Genomic DNA, 24465 nt, shown 5'->3' on the forward strand with positions numbered 1-24465 from the left:
AATTGAACTTTTTGTTTTTTTTGTTTTTTTTTTTGTTGGGTAAGTGAGTGTAGGTTTGGATTTTTGTCTGGTGAAATTGGAAAGGTTTTCGTAGTTATGGTTATGGGCCGCACTTATATGGGTTAGGGTTTCTTCAGAAAAACTGCATGACCCAACTTTTGGTTTATATTACCAAAAATTTTCTGGCCCAAACCAAAATTCGAAATTGGAACCGAGTAAACACTCGCCCAAGTTCAAATTCTCCACCACTACCGGTCATTGCAGACTTGCAGTAAGAGATGCAACTTCTTTTTTATCTTCTACCTATCTATGATTCCATTTATAAAGTGAGAAGCCAAAAAGAGTGAAGCTTTCTAACAAGAGGGAGTAGTTATTGACATATTTTTTCTTTTTTACACATGTAAATTCAGTTTTTCAAATAATAAAATAAAATATGAAAGAGCAAATTGCAACATGCGTAAGCGTGTGACAAGAGGCTAATTAACCATAAGGATCACGGGCCTTTACTATGCTTCATTTAAATTTTAAGGAGCCATGTGAAGCTATATGTGCTCAACAAAGCATCAACTTTTATATATCCATTAACGAATCATACTGCTTTGTCACAGCTAGAGAGCTGAAAGGTTGGATATGCTTGATCCTAGGCCAATTCTTTCACTTAAAACCAAAGGATTTCGTGTGTTCAAGCTATCCTATCTATGTTCTGTATATTTTTGTAATTGTCGAAGGGACTGACTTGTTTTATACTTACATAACTGACGTCGCATCGATATGTCAATCTATTTTCAAAGTTTTTCATTAACTACATTTGTAGTATTTTCATATGATATCCTCCTGAACTTTGTTGAATGAACTGAACCAATCGCCCATCAGCAAAAAAAGTTGCGTCTGGACAATTAGCATATTTCTAAGCTACCGATTTTTTTTTCAAACGATAGATTTTTTTATATTAAATGTTAGATTTGTCACTGACGGAGTTCGAACCCATATCGTCATACAATACCTCAACTCATTTCCTCCACTGTGGTAGCTACCAAATAGATTAAATATCATCACATGATTTAATTTATAAACACCGGCATTTCATTCGTCTTTTATTTGAGTTGAAGTTGAAACAAAAAAGGAGGGAAAAAAATTCTAACTAAATTACCCTTTTTATTACAGCTTCTTAGACAGCATTAAACACGTAATTAGAAACATCAACAATTACACAATCATTAGAACATAAACCAATCAACAGAAAGCAGCAAATGTTCATGCCAAACCGCATGTAGGCAACCAGAGAGAGAGATTCATAGAGTTATTTGCAATTGATAGGGCTCATTTCCTCCGAATAAGATTCAATCTCACTTTAAGAGAATAGTGGTTTCGGCGATCATTGAAGTCACGACATACGGATCCATGTTCGACGCTGGCCTTCTGTCCTCGAAATAGCCTGACATTTGTGAAGAAATATGACATGTTCAGATATCAGCTTGAGAGCTAACTTGTATCGCAAGCATTACGACAATGATCTATTTGAAATGACACAAAAACATTCACATTCTACGATGCATATGCGAATGCGAACGCATTCATACCTTTGCCAGCTTGCTCAGTTTCGCGACCAACCCGAATGGAAGCCCCTCGGTTTGCCACGCCCTGTGATTGAGAATGCAAAGTTCAACTAATACTTGTTTTCGCAGGTTTACTAAACATGATTTCAACAAAAACAAGAAACGTGGATTTGTATTAGCGATTATACCACGGCAGTATAAGCTTACCCAAGAGAAAGTATGGATGTCAGCCGTCTCATGCAGACCTGTCAATCTCCTCTCGTTGCCTTTTCCGTAGGAAGCAATGTGTTCCTTGTGGCGCAGACTCAGTTTCTCGATTGCCTTCTTGATCACGTCAATTCCGCCATCGTTTCTCATCGACTTGGTACTGAAAGGCATAGAAAGAGTTCATCACACACACGCTAGAGGGTTGGTTGCATCTACATGATTGCAAAATTGCATTATTCCAATTTCATTTCAAGACTTAGTTAATGAGTACCTGTAGTTAGTGTGAGCACCCGAACCATTCCAATCACCCTGGTATAAATTGATCAAAATACATAAAAAGTACTTAAGTAAACAATACAGAGAGAATAACTATACGAAAATGAAGCGCTTGCGGTTAAACAGACCTGGATTGGTTTTGGGTCCAAAGAAAGGACAACTCCTGCTATTTCTGTAATTCGCTGTTTTGTCAAGCAAATAATCATATTAACACGAGACCTTCGAAAAATTAATGTACTATAGAGAAGAGAGTGAAGATACTCAAATTATACGTTTTCTAGTTATATCGTATGAGAGCTTACCTCAAGGATGTATCTAGCAGCCCATAACTGATCACCAGCAGCAATACCAGCAGTAGGACCGACTTGAAACTCCCACTGCTCCGCATCACCAAACAGACCAAGTTACAACGTGGTTTAATAATGTAAAAATTCACGATAATTAAATCACACGTCAACTTTCATTCCCTCAATTTTCTTTCTTAGCAACCAAATTAAGTACGTAAAATGGTAAAAGCGAGCGTATATATATACCTGCCCGGGCATAACTTCAGCATTTATGCCGCTGATATTTATTCCGGCATAGAGGCAAGCCTTGTAATGTGAGTCCACAATGTCGCGACCGAAGGCCTTGTCTGCTCCGGCGCCACAGTAGTAGGGACCCTATATATACATATAGATACACGAAACAGAACGTAACAGTTAATAATAAGTAATCTTCTAAATGTTGTGGTTCGTGCTATAACAAGTGATTAGGCATGTTTAGGGAACTTCGAAGCATACGAAAATTGATCTTGATAACATTGATCATAGCAAATTATGTAAGTACCTGTGGACCGGGGAATCCACCAATTGGCCATGCAAGCGGCCAATTGATATCCTTCTGTAGAAGAGTGTACTCTTGCTCGATGCCGTACCTAATCAATAAGAAATGTCATCAGTAAGAGGCACTAATTGTTGGATGTGCAATGAAGAATTCTAAAAATATTTAACATGTAATCAAAATATGTGTTTGTACGTGTTAAAAATGGACGAGATTAAAAATGAGTCAAAATTTGAATAAATAATCGAGCGACACATCATTTGGTGAATAAAACTTGATTAATTGTTCTCTAATGCTTCTGCAATTTCTTGATCCAGGTTAATCCTTCCAACAACTATAGGTTGGACGGGTCGATCTAACCCAAGTGGTTAGGAGGATAAGCAAAAAACAAAAACAAAACTAATCCAACAATTTAGCTGTCCCAACCTACATTTCATAATTACAATTGGCATGAAACAAAACATAAAAATAAATAATACACTTTGTTAAAGATAATGCTTTGTTAACGTCGTCAATGGTGATGAAAGTGTTGGCAAGAACAAAGTCTATACGTCAGCAGTTGACAGTTAGGTCCATAAAAAACAAAGATGTTGATACGATTTTGGAGTATATAACACTTAACCAGTACTAATATAGAACATAGAATTAATATTTTAGAGATAATGGATGGATTACCAAGGATCCTCGGCGACAACGTCAGGGTGACTGAATATCTTGGCAGCGTTGAATCTGTTGTTGGTGGGGATCGGCTCGCCGGCCGGTGTGTACGTATCACATATCACCTATTTTCATTGGAAAAAAAAAACGATATTTCATACACCCTCAACTTTTTAAGATACAAACTGATTAATCGGATAAAGCAACAATTAAAAAGAAAACGAAAACGTAGACGTGGATTTCGTTTGATGTTTACCAGGATGTTTTTCCCTCTTCGGAATGGATCCCTAAAAATGGCCTGGGGGCTAAAGCAGCAAAAGTCCAAGTGTCAGTTTCAAAACAAACAAACAAAAATGAAAAATGAAGGGATTAGTTTAAAGATTGCAGATACGTACTGCAGGATGACTTCACTGTCATCCCCTGGGGCTTGGCCTGTGCTTGAGCCGTCGTAGTTCCACTTCGGCAGTTCTGATGGGTCCGTTACTGCTCCGGGCAGTGTCTGTTTTTTCACGTCCATAAAACAATAATTAAATTAAATTTTAACCTAATTCCATGTTAGCTTGTAAACATGAAAATTAGCTACCCTATATCTGAGGTCCTAAGTTCGATTTTTCCGGCTAAACAACGAGGAAGGCCTACCTTAGCTTTGCTTCTCAAGTCCAAACCAGATCCTCCAATCCTATAAGAAGAGAAGAGAAAGAAAAACAAAGACAGAGAACGTTAACGATCGATAATATTACGTAAAATAAATCAGAGGAGGTGGGCATGCATATACCAAATGTATTCAGCGATGGTCTTCTCGGTGGATTCGGAGAGATTGAGGTTGATGATATCAGAGAGGAGAGACATGGTCACGAACGAACAGGAGGATGATTCTCCAGACAGAGTGAGGCTGAGAGAGAGAAGAACGGCAAAACAGAGGGGGAGGGAGGGGGAGAGAGAGAGAGAGAGCGATGGAGAACAATGGGGGGTTTGGTTTTAAGTAGAGAAGGTGACAGAGTCTAACACCTAAATTATTAATTTAATTTCGAATAGAATAGGGAGCAAAAATACGTGAATTTCATTGGGGAGAAGCTTCCGAGGATGTACATTGTTACCAATATATGAAGGGAATTGCGGAATCCACAAGATACTTTGGAATCTTTTAATATTATGGCTACGATGTTGCTATCTATAATCTTTTTACGGTTTTAATTTCTAAATTATCTTCATTTGGGAAAACTCATGCGCAAAATCTTGTGGATCATTTGACGGTCGAAAATCCTGAATATAATTTTTGTTGAGAGAGACTAAATTCATTGATCTTTTTATCTTGCACACAACTCATTTGAACTCTCAATGTTAATTTTTGTTCATTAATCTTTTTCAATTTATTTGATCCGACGAACGCAAATTAAGAGAAATGTGTGATAAGTAAATATGAGTGTATAGATAGCATCACTCATTTTTATTTCCTGCCGTCCGCCTATTCCCCTTCCTTTTTTTCTCTGTTAGCTTTCAATTCCATGGGTCTTCTTCTCCCCCCTGGCATCGCCTCTTTACCCATCGTGTTTTTAATAATTTCTTTATCCCTTTCTGCCGTCCCCCACCCCTTTCTTTTTGTTTGAAGCCAACCCCACCACCTAAGATGAGGTTCTGGGTCTTGGGTTCAAGAAATCTGAGTGAATAAAACAGGATAGAGAGTTGAGTCGATGGCGAGTTAAATTGTCGTCGTCGGCGGCGGAGAGATTAGCAGCACCGTAGAGGAGCTCGGATTGGGATCTAAAGGGCAGCACAAGCAGTCACTGCATTTTCAACTAATGTTGTAATATCCATTTCCTAGGTGGCAATTTTGTTGTAACATCATTGTTTTTTGTACACGAGGATATGATTTTCTAGTTAAATATTGATTTGTTTCCCATGTGAGTTCTGCGGAGATTATTTATTCTGGCAGCTGCGAATCATATAAATTGTACTCTAAATTTTATACGTGAAACTGAAAAGGAATTAACTTTTGAAAATCTCAATTGTTCACATGCATTGCTTACTTACAGTCCAAGAATAGAAACTAAACAGAATAATAGATCTAAATTTAAAGGAAATTATGCAAATTATGGAAACTGTCACGCTTGAAAGCCTCTTGTCCATTCAAATTCCTTCCTTAATCTAAAAAAAATTAATTAATTAAATTTTAATCTGTGTTTACTGAATCAAACCTACCTAGTAGGTACTTGTACCCGATTCCGGATGCTGTTTTTCCGGGTCCCAAATCCCACTCCAAATCCTAGCTGGCTCAGATTTTCCACTCTCACACATAGGCCTCCTCCACGCTCTCAGACACAAAAAATCGAACGAATCGAATCGAATCATGGAGAGAAGCCTTAGCAAAGGCAGTGATACCCAGAGTGACAACTCGGATGCCAAACAGAAGAGCACTGCCGGAAATACCCAAAAGAAGGTGAATGTGGAGGAGGCGTTCAAGTACACGGCGGTGCCGCCCTGGACCAAGCAGATTACGGTGAGGTCGATGGTCACCAGCTTCATCCTCAGCATTGTCTTCAACTTCATCGTCTGCAAGTTGAACCTCACCACCGGCGTCATTCCCTCGCTCAACGTTGCCGCGGGACTGCTCGGTTTCGCGGTGGTGAAAGGCTACACCGCCATGATCGACAAGTGCGGTTTCTTGAAGCAGCCCTTCACTCGCCAGGAAAACACCGTCATCCAGACTTGCGTCGTCGCCTCTTCCGGGATCGCCTTTAGCAGTATGTTCATTAATCTCTTTTCTAATCAAATTCATCGCCATTAATAACTGTTTCTCATCGATCATTCAGTTCTGATCATGTCGATGATATTGATTATATATAGATCTTCCAAATCCGATATAGAGTAGAGAATTGTGTTATGAATCTCTAATTTGGTTTGCATGCAAGAAAATAATATAATATTTGTAAATCACTGTATTAGTTTACATTAATCATCTAATAATTATAATTTGTGTCATGATTAAATAGGTGGAACTGCAAGTTATTTACTGGGAATGAGTGCAAAGATTGCTGCGCAAGGAGATGAAGGCAACACCCCAATCAACATAAAGAAACTTGATGTTGGATGGATGATTGGGTTTCTCTTCGCTGTCAGCTTCGTCGGGTTGTTTTCGATCATGCCCCTCAGAAAGGTAATTGGAAATTACTGCTTAATCCACACTCACAAATATATACATGAAGATTTGTTTTTCGTTTAATTTGGTTTTGGTCTAATTGTTTTTAATTTCCAACAGATGATGATCATGAAGTACAAGTTAACGTACCCGAGTGGAACTGCAACTGCATACCTCATCAACAGCTTTCACACACCCAAAGGGGCTAAGCTGGCAAAGTAAGAACCGCTTTGCCTCGACTTGTAGATGTTCATTGTCTAATTAAACCTAATCAGTCTGCTAATTGTATATATTCTTCTTACCAATGAATGTAGGAAACAAGTTGCTGTGCTCTTCAAAACCTTCTGCTTCACCTTTGTGTTTGCCTTTTTCCAGTGGTTTTTCGCTGCTGCTGATGGCTGCGGATTTTCCAGCTTCCCAACATTTGGTCTCAAAGCCTATGCGCACAAGTATATGCACAATTCTTTCTTCACCATATATTAATTCCCTTGTTTTCATATCATTATGCTGTCCACATGAATGCCTTGATTTCACTAATAACTCGGATGACAAAACTTGCAGGTTTTACTTTGATTTCTCATCGACGTATGTTGGTGTAGGCATGATTTGCCCTATCATGGTCAATGTATCTTTGCTTGTTGGAGCCATTATTTCATGGGGAATCATGTGGCCCCTGATTGAGACGAAGAAAGGTATCTGGTACAACGCTAATCTATCCGCCAGCAGTCTCCATGGCATCCAAGGATACAGGGTCGTAACTAAAACTTCCTCTGCCGCCATCTATAGCTTGTTGAATTTCAAATATCTTCATAAATGTGTTTGAAAGTTGCAATTTGAATAATGTTGCTAATTGAAATTCTCTCTAATAATATTTGGATGTTCTTATATTACTGCAGGTTTTTATTGCTATAGCCATGATGCTTGGTGATGGTTTATTCCATGTAATCTACATGCTCTTCATGACCACGAAAAGTCTCATGACACACAGATCAGAGAAGAAACTAGAGACATCATCACCATCCGTAAACCATGACAGTGTTGAAGCGGGAGGGTCCTCAGAAGTTGGGTCTGCAGACTATGGTGAAGAACGAAGAATCGAGTACTTCTTGAAAGACCAAATCCCTAGCTGGGTTGCTTTCTCTGGCTACATTGTGCTGGCAGCCATATCCATCGGTGTAGTACCCTTGATCTTCCCCCAGCTGAAATGGTACCATGTGCTGGTTGCTTATCTGATTGCCCCAGTCTTGGCCTTCTGCAATGCCTACGGCTGTGGCCTCACCGATTGGTCTCTTGCCTCCAACTATGGCAAATTCGCCATCATAATCTTCAGCTCTTGGGTTGGCCTTGACCGTGGTGGTGTCATTGCCGGCCTTGCTTCTTGCGGTGTGACGATGAGCATTGTCTCGACCGCTTCTGATCTCATGCAAGACTTCAAGACAGGATACCTCACGCTCTCGTCTCCTCGCTCTATGTTCTTCAGCCAAGTCTTTGGCACAGCAATGGGATGCGTCATGTCTCCATTAATATTCTGGTTTTTCTACAAAGCTTACTCAATTGGAAATCCAGACGGCCCTTATCCTGCACCCTACGGCCTAATGTACCGCGGCATTGCACTCCTTGGAGTTGAGGGTGTCGGTTCCCTCCCCAAAAACTGCGTGACGCTTGCAGTCTCGTTTTTTGCAGCTGCAGTCGCGATGAACATAATCAGTGAGCTATTGCAGCGTTACGAAACAAAGTACAGGATCCATAGGTTCATTCCGAACCCAATGTGCATGGCCATCCCATTCTACCTGGGTTCCTACTTCGCCATTGACATGTGCGTGGGAAGCTTGATCCTCTACTTGTGGCGGAGCAAGAACAGGCAAAAGGCCAATGACTATGGGCCAGCTGTGGCGTCGGGTCTCATCTGCGGTGAATCTTTGTGGGGCGTTCCGGCTGCTATACTGTCCCTTGCGTCTGTCAAACCTCCTATCTGCATGAAGTTCCTCTCTGCTTCTGTCAACAAGAAAGTTGATTCCCTACTACGTAGCTAGCTTAATTTTCGTGTTTAGATTCTTCACATGTCAACTTAACAAATTGTGCTTGTATCAATTTGTTACGAAAGCAAGTATGTTCTAGCAAATTCGACAATATATTCTGTTGTCATCTTTGTTTAATGTGTTAGTGACTTGTAATTTAGTTAAGTCATATTTTCTTGCATCTAGAACCGTAGGTTCGAACTAGCCTTTATTATATTTTTGGCCCGAATAGTTTTGTCCACGTAGAAAATTTTGTCAGTGCACAAGATCCGTTAAATTAAATGTCATAATAAAATTGGTTGATTTTTTTTCAAATTTCTAAACAACTGTAATACCTACAAGCTCTCTTTTGGGCACATCAAAAAATCTCTCGTACAGCATTAAAATTGTAAATTAAAAATATTTACTTGAAAAGTAACCTAATAATTGGGTCTAGAGTTTATAAAAACCCTCGACGCCTTCCGTCACTCGCTCCACTGACTCGCGTGAATCGTTATCCAGAGAAACAAGGGCAGCCAAACAAACCCTAAACACAACTACGCACCTGCTCGATAGTCGTCGTCGTCGGAACACCAGAGCCATGGCAGAGGCACCGGCGAGACGTGTCGGAGGAATGGGGGATGAGAAGCTGGAGTTCGTGACTTCCGACGGGATAGAGCCCATCATGACCTTCGATCAGATGGGTTTAAGGGACGATCTCCTCCGAGGCGTCTACAACTACGGCTTCGAGAAGCCCTCCGCCATCCAGCAACGGGCCGTCAGGCCCATCATAGAGGGTCGCGACGTCATCGCCCAGGCCCAGTCCGGTACCGGCAAGACCTCCATGATTGCCCTGACCGTCTGTCAGCTTGTCGACACCTCCTCCCGAGAGTACGTCAGCTCCAATTTTAAGACCTAGCGTTTGTTTCTTTTGTTTGTCTGTTTGTTTCTCGGGAAAATTTTAATTTCATTTTGTGTATGTATATATGTATGTATTGTATAGGGTTCAGGCTTTGATATTGTCTCCGACGAGGGAATTGGCGGCGCAGACGGAGAAGGTGATATTAGCAATTGGGAATTTCATAAATATACAAGCGCATTCTTGCATTGGAGGCAAAAGCGTGGGTGAGGATATCCGAAAGCTCGAGTATGGCGTTCATGTGGTGTCTGGAACTCCTGGCAGAGTCTGTGATATGATCAAAAGAAGAACTCTCCGAACTCGAGCCATCAAATTATTAGTTCTTGTCAGTCTCTTATTTCCTTTCTTTTGCTTTTTAACTGTGAATTTTGGATTTTTCCCTTTTACTTTTATTGATCTCTGTTTTGATTTTTTTCGGGTTTGGTTCGGTTTTGCAGGATGAATCTGATGAAATGTTGAGCAGAGGGTTCAAGGATCAGATTTATGATGTCTATAGATATCTTCCTCCTGAGCTCCAGGTCTTTTTTTTTTCTCACTTCACATGTCTATATCTATCACATGTGCTTATGTCGGCCCTCTTATACACCGGTCATTGTTATGCTCTGACCATTATCCAAATAAGTATTTGTTTCTGAAACTGAAACAAATTGTAACATTGTAGGTATGCTTGATTTCTGCTACACTTCCTCATGAAATTTTGGAGATGACCAACAAGTTTATGACTGAACCTGTAAGGATCCTTGTCAAACGTGATGAGTTGACATTGGAGGTACGCAGTGCTTCTGTTTCGTATAGTTGTACGTATGCTGCCTTTCTGTGCAATGTGAAATTTGTAGTAAACTATGTTTTTGTGATGACAGGGAATTAAGCAATTTTTCGTGGCCGTCGAAAGAGAGGAATGGAAGTTTGATACTCTTTGTGATCTCTATGATACCCTTACAATTACACAAGCTGTTATTTTCTGCAACACAAAGCGAAAGGTAAACTGTTTGATTAGAAAATAAGGGAAAATAAAGTTTCCAAGGCCGTAGTTAGGTTATTGATTTCGCGTGGAAAGTAGAAATATAAAATGGGATCCTGACCTATTAGATGCTTGCATAGAGATTATATGTTCTCATACGCATTATATCCTGATTTTATATTTTCATTAGTGCCTACTAGTCATACATCGATACACACAAGCTTTAAAATTTTCTGTTTGTAATAGTTTTCCTTTTGGCACACTGCCAAACATTTCATTCCCTGGTGCATCACTGTTGCAATTTCGCTGGGCAGGTGGACTGGCTCACCGAAAAGATGAGGAGTAATAACTTTACCGTCTCTGCAATGCATGGAGACATGCCTCAGAAGGAAAGAGATGCTATTATGGCCGAGTTTCGTGGTGGTAATACTCGTGTCCTGATCACAACCGATGTTTGGGCCCGGGGCCTTGATGTTCAGCAGGCAAGTTCTTTTTATCATAATTGTTCAATCTTTAGCTAGAATGTATCATCTTATGACTTTGACTTTATTTTGTTAACTATTCAAATATAGTGTGATATTTGACATCCATTTAGCTTGTTTACTTGGTAGTCGAGACCAAATAACCTGCTCTCCCAAATTAAGCCCAGAGAAATGTTTACTAATTAAAGTGGTGTTTTGGAGAGTATTTTTAATGAATGTTGTACTAGCTGGAGGGCCTAGAGAACCTTCAACTAGGACTACTTTTAGTTACCTTCATAAAATCCTTAAACTGCTTTTCATATCGTGATAATTTTGCCTTCATCAGGTTTCTTTGGTTATCAATTATGATCTTCCAAACAATCGAGAGCTATACATTCATCGAATTGGTCGTTCTGGCCGTTTCGGGCGCAAGGTTTGTTTTCCTCTTTTATGAATCAAAATTTTGATTCAGAAAGTACTTTTAAGAGATTCTGTTTGTTTATTTGTTGATTAATACGGGAAATATGTTTGTTTTTGGTAGGGTGTGGCAATAAACTTTGTCAAAAGTGATGATATTAAGATTCTAAGAGACATTGAGCAGTATTACAGTACTCAGATTGACGAAATGCCGATGAATGTCGCGGACTTGATATGAGGGTTGCTTGCCATCCTGTGCAAATGATGTGGATTGGTTTTTCTGTTGTCGATTGACTAATTTGTGCAGTTCTCGTGGCTTTATTTTGCGACGGATTGTACACTATCGGAAGTTAAAATGGTATTTTGTTTACTGATGCTGTAACGTTAAACGTTTTAACTTAGGCTGGTGTGACAGAGGTTTAAAGCACAATGTTTGAAGACCGAGCATGGTGATGAGTTGTATTGTGTTTGGTTTTATCATATTTGGTAGCGAATTCAGGTTTTATGTTTCCTAACATTGTACAAGAACCGTGATGACTATTAACAGGTCATGGCGGACGGGACAACTACTTTTCGCTTCATTGGTTTGATTCACTGTGACAGCTTGAACCACCGGGAAGGATGCCCTAATTGTATACCGAAATTCCGAAAAAAAATCTCGGGATGAGCTGCAATTTGCTCATATTCTAAAAGGAAAATTAATGAAAAGAACTTGAAAACTTTGAGTTGTAAAAAGATAATAAAGGGAATATTATCACGATTGACATTTTAGTGTAAAAATATAATTTTTCGTTAAAATGAACAGTATCAATAGCTTTTCATTAAAGTTTTCTATTCTAAATTGACCAAAATTTAATGCATCCATAGGCGAATATCAGTAATCAAATTATCACTATTCAGGTGATCAAAATACCTCCGAATTGTTTGTACAAACAAAGGGGTTGAGAGAAAAGGAAAGCAAAACATGGACAACTTTTATATGTAAACCAAATAAACAACGCCAATCAAAGCAGCTCAATGGCCACCGTCCCTCACCAAACACAATAAGATGAAACTAAAACTTCGGAACAAAAAAAACCCATAAATACACTTTCCCTAAAGAATCAAATCTACAATGTCAAAAAAGAAATAGAGCGGAGCCGGGCTGAATCTACAGGACGGTGTTAATATGTAGTGCCTTAAGCAGCGAAGTAGCCATTTGTTTTACCAACACTTGGCCACCCAATCGTTGCCCATCTCTGCGTTCTTCTATTAGATTTTGAAGCTTCTGAGGCAGATCATTCTCCACAATCAATTGCTTTGGCCGCGGGTGGTGCTCATAAACAGCCTGCCAGTCAGATTTATAATAACATTAACAATCGGAAGCAAATTAATAGCTTCCAGAATAGTAAATGATTCCCAAACCTTTATCAGTTTAAGAAGATTTAGACGGGCAATAGCATCCTGATGGTCGAGTCTTGTGATAAGCAGCGGTGTCAAACCATTAACAGCTAACGTTGTATTAATTCGAGATGATTTCCTGCAAAAGAAAGAAAAGCAGTCGTTATGTCCACAAAGGAAAAAGGGGAGTTTTGTAAACCTAAAGATAATGAAATCTTCCAGACAGACACATGAAAAAGGGTTGAAATTTCAACTGCCAATTATAATCAATCAATAAGTTTATATGCAGAAGGTTAAAAAGACAGTAATCAATTTTAAGTAAATAGAGTAGATATGTAATCGCATACGTGATAATTTTCAAAAAAGGCTCCAATATGTGCACGAAATACTGTTCTGGACAGCACTGGAAGAATTTCACCAATTTCTGAACTGCATCCTTTTTCAATAATGCTTGTTCCACCTTCCGGTTGTCATTGTCATGAGCCAAGCACACAGCAATCGAATCCAATGCAGTCACAGACCAAAGTTCATCCTCAAGAAGGCTTAAGTAAACATCCAACCCACCATGAGCCCTTAGTTGCTCCCTCGAATTACGTGATGCATGAGCCATATCACACAGTAAAGGCAACGCATATTGTTTCAAAGGAGAATTAGACTCAATAAAGTGCATTAAGTGTGGAATTATTCCAATCTCAGCTGCTTGTTCCTGTCTTCTCTTGTTAATCTTGCACAGATTGAACAGGGCATTGAGTACCTAGAAAAAATATGAGAACGACGCAGTTAAAACTCAGTCATTTTATGTTAAGAAGTTTCCTTTCTTATCATCAACATTCTATGTAGAGTTAATATCCGCACAGACTAAAATACTCCACATTTAAGGACAGAAGGGGGTCACATATATTTCGTTTCAAACAACGACAACAGTAAGATGCACAGCTTACTAGCCAACAATCCATTGTTAACGTTACAAAATAGGAAAGATTGCCCACCTCATGATGTATTTGAGATACAAGAGCTCCTTCTTTTAGTTCCAGATTTGGAATCAAATATTTAATTGCTTCTGCCCGCTGAAGATTCTCTAAGCAGTTTGGATCAGTTGACAAATGGTTTACACACTTCAGTATCTGTACAATGACAGAGCACCAACATTATCAAGGTTACAATAACATAAATCAATGATGAGTTGGATTAATGGAACTTTTTGAAAGTACCTTCAAAAGAATAGGGGGCTCCACCCTATTGAACATCTTGAAGAGACGGCTGAGCAAACTTTGGCTACACATGTATGACTTTACAGTAGTATCTGCCTGTGCAAACTCAAGCAGAAGATCAGCCACCTTTTCTAGGTATTCCCTCGCAACATCTGCATTCAATGTTGAAACCATGTGGGAAAGTAAACCTGATGATGTTGCACTGCCTGGTCTAGCATTTAGAACTCCAGAACCAGAAAGTACTCCAGATGCTGTCTGAGATGCTATGCCAGGGGTGGAAGCAGCTCCTTTGATAGATGCTAGTGTTCCCATCTCTTTATTTATCGTTTTATGAGAAACTCTAGCAGTGGAATCAACATTCCCATTTTCTCTACCACGTTGAGAGACGTCTGCAAAATAATGAAGAAATCAATTATACATGGAAACAGATGAAATAGGCCCACCTAATTTCCAGGGCTATAAGTAAAAAACATCATGGAAAAAGAAAGCAACTAAAATTGATTTTTGGTACAATTGTGTTCAATAGGAGTAGAGGTCGCACTTGGTGCGATGGCAAGCGCCTTCGCCCATAAGCGGTAGGTCTCGGGTTCGAGACTTGGGAGCAGCCTCTCCATAAATGGGGGTAAGGCTAGCCGACATTCACCTCTCCCAGACCCTGTGTAAAGCGGGAGCCTTGTGCATTGGGTATGACCTTTTTTTTTTGTGTTCAATAGGAGTGGGAGAAAAACTTGTATTTGATTCATTAGGTCCTAACACGAATAGAGCCGGTCACTATATAGTTCACAGAATATAAAACTTGAAGATTCCTAATGACAGACTTGTTTACAGGTTATAAAGTTAACGACTAATTAGATAAAGACTGTTACCAGCAAATTCGGCCATCAGGAAATCTAATTCTCCATTTGTCTTCTTTTCATTAGAAGCATGTAAAAGGGGCCATATACTTTCATGTCTCTCCAAACCTGGCAGGTGGCGTACATACTCGAGCTGACCAGAAAAGCGTCTGGAAGGAGGCTCTTTATCTAACAAGCTAAGAAGGGGACGAACTTGCTCCTGTTGAGTAGTTACTGTTGTTGAAAACCCATTTGATGTACCTTCCATCATTTTTGGAGGTCTATCTGTGGACGCCCTACTAGAAGAATTGGTAGGTCGCTGCTGCCTGAGGTCTAGATCTCGAGAGGTAGTTGAAGGTTCCTTGGTTGTAATATTTACTACTTTGTCTACTGATGATGAGTCTGTCAATTTAAAAGGAACTGAAGCTTCCACTACCACATTGCTAGATTGAGCTCTATCAGTATCTAGATGAAGATATCTTGGATCTGATTGATCGGCATCTGATCTTTGAGAGTTTGAAGTTGAAGCCCGTGCAGGTTCTGCTGTTCCAGTTGACAAATGAAAATCAATCATTCCATGTCTAACCTTGGAGGGATCATGTTGATCAGTTGTAGGAAGCGGTGTGTCACTCTGAGAAAAAATCGGATGACCAGAATCTAATGAACCAGACCGTGGGCGCTGAGCTGAACCTTCTAGTGGAAATCCACCCCCGGCAGATATGGAAGCTAGGCGGGTTGCCTCATTCAAGCTATGAAGGGTGTTAATGAGCCTCAGGAGTATTCCATTCTTTGCGGCTATGCGACAAAAATCATTTCTAGGAGTTGACCGCTGAAGCTTAAAGACTTGCCACATACCATCAATTGCTAGATGAACCATTTCCCTGGATAGAAAGAAGTCTAATAAAAATTTGACAGAAGTATTCTTAACTATCCATAATAAGATTGAAAACAGAATACATTTGTTATTCAGTCACAAGCAATCCTCACAGCCAAATGGTCTGATTACTTCTAAACAGGAGTTCAGGTTTCAAACAATTAAAAATGTCCTCTGGCATTACTTCCATGAGAATAACCACCCCACCCCACTAGAAGAGAGGGAGGCCACAGAAAGTTAGCTAATTTTTTATTAGGTTACTTCAAAGTACTTGTGTCATTGTTTGTAAACTATCGAAATCGACCTAACAAATTAACAGCAACAAACAGGGAAACCTACTAAGTACCAACCTGAATTTTGCATAGTCAGCCTCTAAAAAGCCCACCAAAACAGGTATTCCACGGCAAGCTATGAACATTTGCAATGTCAAGGCGCTGCACAAAAAATCCTCGATGTCAACCTCAAGCTCGATTTTCTGGTGAATAATTATGGAAGAAAACTATGACTAACTACAGAAGGGAGCACAACCTTGACTGACAAAGTTGCTGTAAGAAATAAGCTGCTTCCATACGAATTTCTCGGGAATGATTAGGAACCGCAAAGCTCATTATCACTGGGATCTGTCATATAAGTTAGCAATAAGAATTAAAGCTGCATAACTAATACCTAACACGAATGTCTAGACCATACAACTCTCAGATAGAGATAAAAGACCAAGATAGAGGGAATAAACAAACAAGGATGTGTGTGCTTGTAAAGAAAACTGATTCACTTTTCAGTGCTGCCAATATCAGTCCTACTGCCATGGTCAGAGACAAGCAAGATGCAACTGCAGAATAACAAAACATTAAAACTCACCAAACCCACGAGACAAGCATTTTCTTGGAAATCAGTATTATCTTTGATTATCTGATTTATAATTTGAAGCACAGAACATATAACCTGCAAAAGTGGGAAACAACAATCACATACAGCTATCATAAAGCTAATTGAAAAGTGGGCATCCATCTTTTGTATTTCTCATTAACATGACCAGAGAGGTAAAAAAAGGATCCACATACTCGAGTTTTAGGTACTTCAAGCAATTCCACTAGAGGGATCAAACCATGCTGGGTAACAAAAACAATTTTCTGCTCTGGGCGCTGATGGAAGATAGCAATGAGTTTCTGACAGGCAGAGACAATAACATCTTCTGTTTCATCTGGTCTCAATGACCCAACCAACCGGCTGAACTCAACAGCCTACCAAACAAGAAATAGCAGAAATTATTTCCACGTCAAAAAAAGGCAGACAAATACATATAGGATTGGTGTGATGCTTCTGCTTTACAATTTGTGCAGCAGATACTTTACGGCACAACACTGCACCAATGTCACTCATTTGAGAGTGATAATAAAGTTACTGTATCTTTCATACATTCCTGTTTCTTATCCCAAAAAAAAATGAGACTCAAAACAATCTGCAATTGTTAACATCAGAGGTGCAGATTTATAGTCATAAATTCTTCAGAGACTTGTAGATAGTTAGAATTTAATGCACTCCATATAAGAAAAAGAAAAATTATCACAGATCCTTAAGTCTGCGGGAGAAAACCACAAAAGAAATGTGAATACCTGTAGGGGAAATAGGTTTTCTCCAGGCATCTTTTCGTCGAAAACCTAATACACAGAAACATATATAGTAAAAGGTGTCAGAGATGATGAGTCAACAAATTAAAAAAAGGACTCAACATTTGAAACATACCAAACCACCAATATCAATCACATCATCTTTGAGAACACCCATCATAAGCTGTAACAGGTTACCACCACTGCCATTAGCCTGACCCATTTCACTCTCCATTTGTTTTTGAGCAATTGTAGCTCTCAACTTTGTAGCCAGGTCGCCTTTCCCAGCATCATTCCCAGGTGTATTGCCTTGGTTTAAATGTGACATAGATGCAGATGTCGAAGCCTCAGTTGCCCTATCCTCTGGATGCTTATCCAATGGATGAAACAGATCATCCAAGGAAGCATCTCCCGGAGTATCACTAAATTTACTGAGTTCATTACCTCCCAAAGAAACTGGCATCTTGGCAGCCTTCAAAATGACAGACACAAATCTAGGATTAAGAGATATGAGAGATTGAAGGTAAAGTAGGAACAATCTCTACACAGGACTTCAAAATGTGACAACAATAAATATTACCCAAAATAGATACCACCAAACCAACACCACGCATAACATGACCAGCAAGTAGTTTGACAAAAATCAACATCAATTACTGCAATCTCACCTTTTGAAAACTACTATCCTGATTTCTTGTTCCGAAACCGAATGCTCTATAACCAACACCTTTTCCTCCTTGTTTGGCACTTATATTTTTAGTCATTAATTCAGGAGATCTGACCTCACCATTCACCAGCACTGCATCATGGTTGCTAGTATGTGGTGGCTCGTCAAGCTCAGTTGGCTCAGAGGCAGCCAATTCCTTAAAAGATATTATGCCAGAACCATTTTGCAAAGATGACTTTTCATGGATAGCTAACGTGGGAACTTGATCTGTCAGATCATCTTCTAAATTATCCGTCTTCTCCTCAACAGATTTTACATCTGAAGCAGTGTCATCATCAGATTTTCCCATATCAGAAACCTCAGTTGATAATAATTCTTTCCTAGAGTCCTGAAGTTCAAAAAGATCCAAGTCACTGGTAATACAAGAAAACTCAAAAGCTTAAATTAAAGAACTTCTCTACCGAAAAATTAAGCCTGTAGTTTGTGAAAAGGCAAGGACTCTCACTGCTTTAATGGTCGAAGCAGCTGCTTCAACTTTCTCTGCAGAAGGACGTCCACTAGAGCCCTGATTATCTCCATTGGAAATTTCTGCATCTATTGAAGCATCTTTTCTGCACAACAACTGGGTTTTTTTAAAATGAATTACCAAACAACAATCCGAATAAGCTAAAAGCTCTAATAAAAGAACATCTAGTGAAAAATACTACAAAAGAAGCCAAGACAGCCCAGAAAAAAAAACTGTGTAGATGAACTTCATACACCAACCTTAGAGTTCCACTATGACGAATTGAAGATTGCAATGCTCGCCGGCAGTTTTGTATCCAAGGGTGAGAAAGCAATGTCTTTGCATCCGGCCGATGCCTAGCATCCTAGATAGGAAACAAAAACGCTATAGATGAATATAATTAAGTTACAAATAACCCACTTTGAGTAGTTCACGAAAGATTCCATCAAGGCTCAGACTTAGGGCAACAAGTTAACCCAAAATAATCTCCCTGTGAAACACCTAATAAATTTCTTATCCTTTTTTTATATGTAATGCAAGGCTGGACAAGGATATAAGTTTGTTTATACCTGAAATCACCTCATTATTTTTTATGATCCAAATAATGTGTAATACAAGACAGAGGACAATGATAACAAGGTAAGAAATTCTAAATCTAAATTCCATGAAACTTGACCATCTATCTGTGGACTTAAAATACTTACGAAGCTCAGAAAAGAACAATGGAGTAGTAAGCAAGAATATCTCTGCCTCACCTTCTTAAAGCACTGACCCAGAAAATCAGTAATGTCCAGAGATAGGCTGTCAGGTATGGGAGGACGCTCATCCTGAAAGAATTGAGGCAAAGGGAAACAAGAAAAGAACAAAACTGTCAACGCTGCCACTCAATGTTAAGAAAATGAGCATTACTGGGAATTGTTTACATATGACAAGAATAAAGGCAGGGAGCAAGAAAAAGCTTCAAACTGCAAGCTGACACAATTTTGAGGGGTACAAGATATGAATGATCACTTCAAAATCAGCAGTAATGCACCTTTGCTCCTCCTCAAAAGAGAGTATGCCAAACAAATGGAGAAAATTAGGGAATAAATGAAAGTTAAACACACCTGAACAATACGAAACAGTGCTGGCATAGGCTGTAGATCATAGTAAGGAGGTACGCATGTAAGAAGTTCAATAACAGTGCACCCAACACTCCAAATGTCTGAAGCAGCACAAACCCCCGACATTTCAATCACCTAAAAGACAGTTCAATTCCATCAAATTAAGGCCTCTCATTCGCATCTTCATTACTGGATCAAAATCATTATTTTTTTCCAGCACACAGTCTGCGTGTCATGCAAAAAACAATTTCATTTGCCTGCTTGCATTCGTGCCCTGGCATGCATGATCATGCTAGTTTTAAAAAAACAAATACTGAGTTCCTCTTGCTCCCATATCCTAAAGGCAGACCTTCTTCCTTGATTATTATTTTGATTAATTAGTATAATAATTAGCAACTATGAAATGCCTCCAGTTGCGATGGTAATGAGTGGGCTCTGTTTCAACAAAAAAGTTATTACAGGGAATAATGGTAAGATTGGTGGTTGTTTGGAGTGTATGGGCCTAACAGAGCTAGAGAAAAGGGTGCACTTTATGTGGTTCCAGGAGGTGCACAAATGTGGAAATTCCATATGGCAGGAGGAATTGCCTGTACAAGTATCTTTCTTCTCAACATCAAAAAAGAAGGGGAAAAAAAAGGAAAAGAAAAAAAATAATACCTCTGGGGCCATCCAATATGGTGTTCCAACAACTGAATGTGTATTAGCATCCGCCTCAGTCAGTTTTGTCGCAACACCGAAATCAGCTAGTTTCACAAGTCCCTGAAAAGGATGCGTCATACAGATCAAGAAATACAATAAGTTATTACTAAAAAGGAAAAGGTACACAAGCAACAGATGGTAGATCAATATCTTTGCACCCTTGATATCCTGATGGAACAAATACTTTACAAGAACATGATGGTAACCATCTATGAAAACTCGTCTAAAAAAAAAAGAGAAATACACATGTAAGTCACCTCTTTAGTTGTCAATATATTTGCACCCTTGATATCCCGATGGATTACGCCCTGTTCATGTAAATATACTAACCCCTCCAGAACCTGTATCATAACGAATATCAAGTCCAAATATCTAACTTGCATGCGCCTACACATACAAATAACAAACTGCAAGGATATTACAGAACCTGAGCAATGTACACAGCTACCAATGATTCTGGGAAAGGTCCAAATTTGTTTGGCTTGATAATGTTTGCAAGTGAGCCATTCTCCACATATCTACAAGTATAGCAATCAAACATCACACAGTTTTCTCAATAGAGTTTCCACATGAAATATTGGAGAAAAATTACGAGCTCACTTACTCTAGGATTATGTGAAGATGAGTCTTTGTCTTTAAGGATCCAAGGTACTTCACAATGTTTTTGTGATTTAAATTCTGCAAAAGTGAATTTAATTCCCTAAGCATTGCACTCAGCATGCATCTCATTCCAAAGGCATTCAGAATGTCTGGTGTTAGCAGGTTAGCAAAGGGAAACTCAGCAACAGCATTTCAGAAGAAATGCATCAAACCACTGTATACAGTGGAACGTGTTGACAGGGGCCAAAATTTCAATCAGCTTTCACAAAAACTTTAATCAACAAGAAGAAAACCTGCCAAAAACTAGAATTGACTACTATTGTTTTACAGGATTCTGACAGAAGGATAAATTTGTAAAATAAGAGGGACGGCTATAGGCTAGAGTCGCAAGTACATAGAATTCTCAGAAAGTAGATCTGCAACAGGTGCTGACATGCAATAAAGGGACACGAGTTATAGTAAAAAGAGAGTTCAGCTTAAGGTAAATAACTGACATCAGAAAAGCAAAGACGACAAAAAAGAAAGAAAGTGTACCTTGAGTAAATCAATCTCTTGCTAAAAAGTCACCGCATTGTACGACCAGAGAAGCAATCAAAAGAAAAAACAGCACCCAGTGAGCCAAATTAAAGTAGTGTAAACTGGAAACAACATATGCAGGAGAGATGGTACGCTTGAGTAACACAAAGAAATCATAATTTTGATTTTTATGAATTTGCAAAATAATAAAAATTTAAATCCTCTCAAATGGCCTTCAAGATGAGCCATATCTACATAAACACACATATCTACATATATACAATTAATTGACATAGAACTAACCCAAAAAAATGTGATATTTCATTTCTATTTCCTCCATAGTTATTTGTAAGAACATGTAACAACTACTACACAAAGGAAAGCTGTCCAACCATTATAACGTTGAGATCCTCCTGGGCAATATTCTCCAAAGAAACTTGTTTAATAGCGACAAAGTCCCCATTCTCCAAATCCAAACCCTTGTAAACTCGACCGTATGCTCCCTTTCCAATCTCATCTCCAAGCATCTACACCAAAAATATTCACAAAATTCAAAACACGAATAACATGAAAAGATTTGCCGGATATCCTAACACCATATCTAGACTTTGATGAATTTATCTTATTTTTTTTCGAAAGAGGACTTGTTGGACATATTTTCTGCCAATGCCAGACTAAGAATTAGAGCAATAAAGCATTCCAGTTTCTCAGAAGCCAAATGGAGGGGAGTGTCAGTGAAAACCAACAAACCATGAAGCTGAAAACCACAAAATTTGTAACCTCTAAACAGTTCGACTCGAAACGCTCAGTTAGGAAAATGCAGGGAACGAAATACAGACACTATTGATAAACAAAAACCCTAACCCTCAATTTATTTACCAATTACTGCGGAGAAAGAACAAAACCGACATACATACATATGCACATTCTAATCCCAATATCTTCATTCAGTCACATTTCTAAGCAGCCAAACACAAATTACACATTGCCTACGGAAAAAACTGTGAATTGGAAAACTGATCTATCTATGAATTTTCTTACGTATTTGTTATCGAGCGTCTTGGATTTGTGGAAGTGAGGCGACGCCGCTTGCCGAGACATCTCTGCGGAAACGGCTTACCGATGAGAAACCCTAGAGAAGATGATGGTTCATCAGAACAAGTAAAGCTACAGCGAGGGACAGAATTGGAATTGGAATCATTAATGGATAGACTGCCGGAATTCTAGGAGGGGAGGGGAGGGAGCAAGGCTCCGACACGTAGAGAGAGAGAGAGAGTGAGAGAGGGAATGTACGGAGGGAGTGAGGGTGTTAGCATGACATGATCATTAGGAATTAGGATTAAGGTGATGGTAGTAACATGACATGATCATAGGTCATCCCAACAGAAGGAGGGCCAAAAGGTTCCCATTAAATCTATAGCTCGACAATAAATTATATTTTAATAAACAATGTTATGTTATATTTTATATTATTTTCAACTGAGAAGGACAAAGGGTCATAAGCTAAACATAGCCTTTTGACAAAAAAATCATCTCCAACCAGGGGGCCAAACGATCATAGGTTAAACATAATTTATTATTTTAATTAAATTAAACTACCATATTAAAATAAGATTTTCGAATATATTTTGAGTGTCATTTGTCGCCAAATTAATAAACATTCAGATTTCTTATCTTTATATAATCTCAATAATTTTTTGAGTATGATTTCGAATAACACGTGTCGTTAACATGAGTAACTCTCCATATTTCTTATCTTCATGTAATCTCAATAATTTTTCATATAAGATTTCGAGTGACACATATTGCTAAAGTGAGTAACTCTCCAGATTTCTTATCTTTATGTAATCTTAATAATTTTTCGAATAGGATTTTGAGTGTCACTTGTCGAGATGTAATTGGTTGTGCAAGTTTTAGATAGGATTCTTATCTACGTGACACTTTTTATCTTCAACTTTCAATGTTGTAGGAATGGTATAGGTATTTATAGGAAAAAAAAAAGTTTTTTTTTCATTTGTCCAAACAAATTTTTTTTTTAATTTCAACAGTAACTTGACAGCAGCATGACATTAGCTAGCCGTTGCTAGATGGTGTCATGATGACACCAAGCATTCAAATGGGTTGAGCTAGAGGGCTGACAAAATGTAAAGTTTGACATTTTGCAGCTAGAGGGTTGGCAAATGTCAAGCTTGACATTCCGGAGCTAGAGCGCTAGCAAAATGTTAAACTTGACATTCTGGCATTAGAGGGCTGTGCTGGAAATGGCCAACCCGTTGGCCTGATTTGGGTTCGATGGGGTCCACAAGCCCTTTGGCCTAACTCTTGGTTCGAGACGATTTTCGTGTCATTCTTAGTTATTTTTGGCCATATGGCTAGATCGAATGGAGATGGCCTAACTACCAATATCTATTTGAAAAAAAAATGGTAATTAACTGAGTATGAGCACTCCTGCGGGCCTGCCTCCTGGAGCTCCAACTCGCGAATGATGAGATGGGCAAAAGTGGACACCAGATGGGACACTTCTGTCAATTAGAGACTTAAAAAGAGCAAGGTCAACTTTCAGGGGAATGCTCTTTTATTTTGTTACAACCAAAATTCAAACTTTCTAGAAACCACGTCGTAGTTCTATTTAAGTTTGATTCTCATAAAAGACAAATTTGAATTAAATTATTACTAGTTCATTGTAAAACTAAGACTACCATATTCTCCTTAGTATAGATAATATCGTTTGTTCCAAAAAAAAAAAAACCACCTTGTAATATAAATATTGAGAAATGGTAGGAAATCTAACTCTATGTCACTTGACAATTTAACGTTACTTTTCAAAAGTAAGAATATTCATGCACTCTCAGCGCAGAGAGTCCATAGAGAGTCACTTTTGACAGATTCCCATTAACATTCTATTCAAAAGTCCTTATATTAAAGGAAGATGATTCAATCCCCTCCTAATCTTTTCTCTTCGCTCTCCTTTTACTTGAACGGTTACGATTACACCACGTCAACATTTTATATTGATTTTTTAATAAAAACAATAAGACGAAAAAATAAAGTGTGAGAAAAA

At 38.8% G+C, this 24465-nt stretch overlaps 4 protein-coding genes across 4 annotated transcripts; 2 read left to right on the forward strand and 2 right to left on the reverse strand.

Annotated features, from left to right (window-relative positions):
* Nucleotides 1–1135: 1135 nt before the first annotated feature.
* On the reverse strand, nt 1136–4512 carry LOC126595769 (glutamine synthetase nodule isozyme-like). The gene is made up of 13 exons (XM_050262079.1): nt 4294–4512; nt 4158–4197; nt 3914–4017; nt 3775–3823; nt 3537–3643; nt 2868–2955; nt 2573–2701; nt 2342–2416; nt 2168–2221; nt 2035–2072; nt 1764–1923; nt 1581–1641; nt 1136–1435 (listed from the first exon to the last, which is right to left on the reverse strand). The coding sequence occupies exons 1-13, from the start codon at nt 4365–4367 to the stop codon at nt 1347–1349; spliced, it is 1068 nt and encodes a 355-aa protein (XP_050118036.1). The 5' UTR covers nt 4368–4512; the 3' UTR covers nt 1136–1346.
* Nucleotides 4513–5790: 1278 nt separating this feature from the next.
* LOC126595759 (probable metal-nicotianamine transporter YSL7) lies at nt 5791–8853 on the forward strand. Its single transcript, XM_050262066.1, has 6 exons — nt 5791–6259; nt 6509–6672; nt 6775–6872; nt 6969–7103; nt 7216–7405; nt 7551–8853. The coding sequence occupies exons 1-6, from the start codon at nt 5866–5868 to the stop codon at nt 8685–8687; spliced, it is 2118 nt and encodes a 705-aa protein (XP_050118023.1). The 5' UTR covers nt 5791–5865; the 3' UTR covers nt 8688–8853.
* Nucleotides 8854–9127: 274 nt separating this feature from the next.
* LOC126595765 (eukaryotic initiation factor 4A-3) lies at nt 9128–11914 on the forward strand. Its single transcript, XM_050262073.1, has 8 exons — nt 9128–9542; nt 9655–9895; nt 10008–10088; nt 10232–10339; nt 10431–10550; nt 10846–11013; nt 11339–11425; nt 11534–11914. The coding sequence occupies exons 1-8, from the start codon at nt 9253–9255 to the stop codon at nt 11645–11647; spliced, it is 1209 nt and encodes a 402-aa protein (XP_050118030.1). The 5' UTR covers nt 9128–9252; the 3' UTR covers nt 11648–11914.
* Nucleotides 11915–12260: 346 nt separating this feature from the next.
* LOC126595753 (MAP3K epsilon protein kinase 1-like) lies at nt 12261–22755 on the reverse strand. The gene is made up of 24 exons (XM_050262053.1): nt 22446–22755; nt 21797–21931; nt 21423–21443; nt 20893–20966; nt 20716–20806; nt 20546–20629; nt 20247–20348; nt 19593–19724; nt 19242–19313; nt 18747–18850; nt 18487–18592; nt 17983–18369; nt 17451–17786; nt 17321–17365; nt 16769–16948; nt 16566–16649; nt 16236–16327; nt 16058–16141; nt 14867–15714; nt 14001–14389; nt 13779–13913; nt 13137–13543; nt 12814–12928; nt 12261–12736 (listed from the first exon to the last, which is right to left on the reverse strand). Exons 1-24 carry the CDS (start codon nt 22503–22505, stop codon nt 12560–12562), a joined length of 4260 nt encoding a protein of 1419 aa, XP_050118010.1. The 5' UTR covers nt 22506–22755; the 3' UTR covers nt 12261–12559.
* Between the last annotated feature and the right edge of the window lie 1710 nt (nt 22756–24465).

Source organism: Malus sylvestris, chromosome 13 (genome assembly GCF_916048215.2).
Source record: "Malus sylvestris chromosome 13, drMalSylv7.2, whole genome shotgun sequence".
NCBI classification, from domain to species: domain Eukaryota; kingdom Viridiplantae; phylum Streptophyta; class Magnoliopsida; order Rosales; family Rosaceae; genus Malus; species Malus sylvestris.

Coding starts and splice junctions, on each gene's coding strand:
- LOC126595769 (XM_050262079.1), bottom strand. CDS start 4,367: ATGTCTCTCCTCTCTGATATCATCAACCTCAATCTCTCCGAATCCACC. Junction 2,417..2,572: donor CTGAAGTTATGCCCGGGCAG/GTATATATATAC, acceptor GATGCGGAGCAG/TGGGAGTTTCAAGTCGGTCC. Junction 1,924..2,034: donor GGTGCTCACACTAACTACAG/GTACTCATTAAC, acceptor TATGCCTTTCAG/TACCAAGTCGATGAGAAACG.
- LOC126595759 (XM_050262066.1), top strand. CDS start 5,866: ATGGAGAGAAGCCTTAGCAAAGGCAGTGATACCCAGAGTGACAACTCG. Junction 6,260..6,508: donor TTCCGGGATCGCCTTTAGCA/GTATGTTCATTA, acceptor ATGATTAAATAG/GTGGAACTGCAAGTTATTTA. Junction 6,673..6,774: donor CGATCATGCCCCTCAGAAAG/GTAATTGGAAAT, acceptor AATTTCCAACAG/ATGATGATCATGAAGTACAA.
- LOC126595765 (XM_050262073.1), top strand. CDS start 9,253: ATGGCAGAGGCACCGGCGAGACGTGTCGGAGGAATGGGGGATGAGAAG. Junction 9,896..10,007: donor CCATCAAATTATTAGTTCTT/GTCAGTCTCTTA, acceptor TCGGTTTTGCAG/GATGAATCTGATGAAATGTT. Junction 11,014..11,338: donor GGGGCCTTGATGTTCAGCAG/GCAAGTTCTTTT, acceptor TGCCTTCATCAG/GTTTCTTTGGTTATCAATTA.
- LOC126595753 (XM_050262053.1), bottom strand. CDS start 22,505: ATGTCTCGGCAAGCGGCGTCGCCTCACTTCCACAAATCCAAGACGCTC. Junction 16,328..16,565: donor ATGCTTGTCTCGTGGGTTTG/GTGAGTTTTAAT, acceptor CTTATATGACAG/ATCCCAGTGATAATGAGCTT. Junction 12,737..12,813: donor ATCTTCTTAAACTGATAAAG/GTTTGGGAATCA, acceptor TCTGACTGGCAG/GCTGTTTATGAGCACCACCC.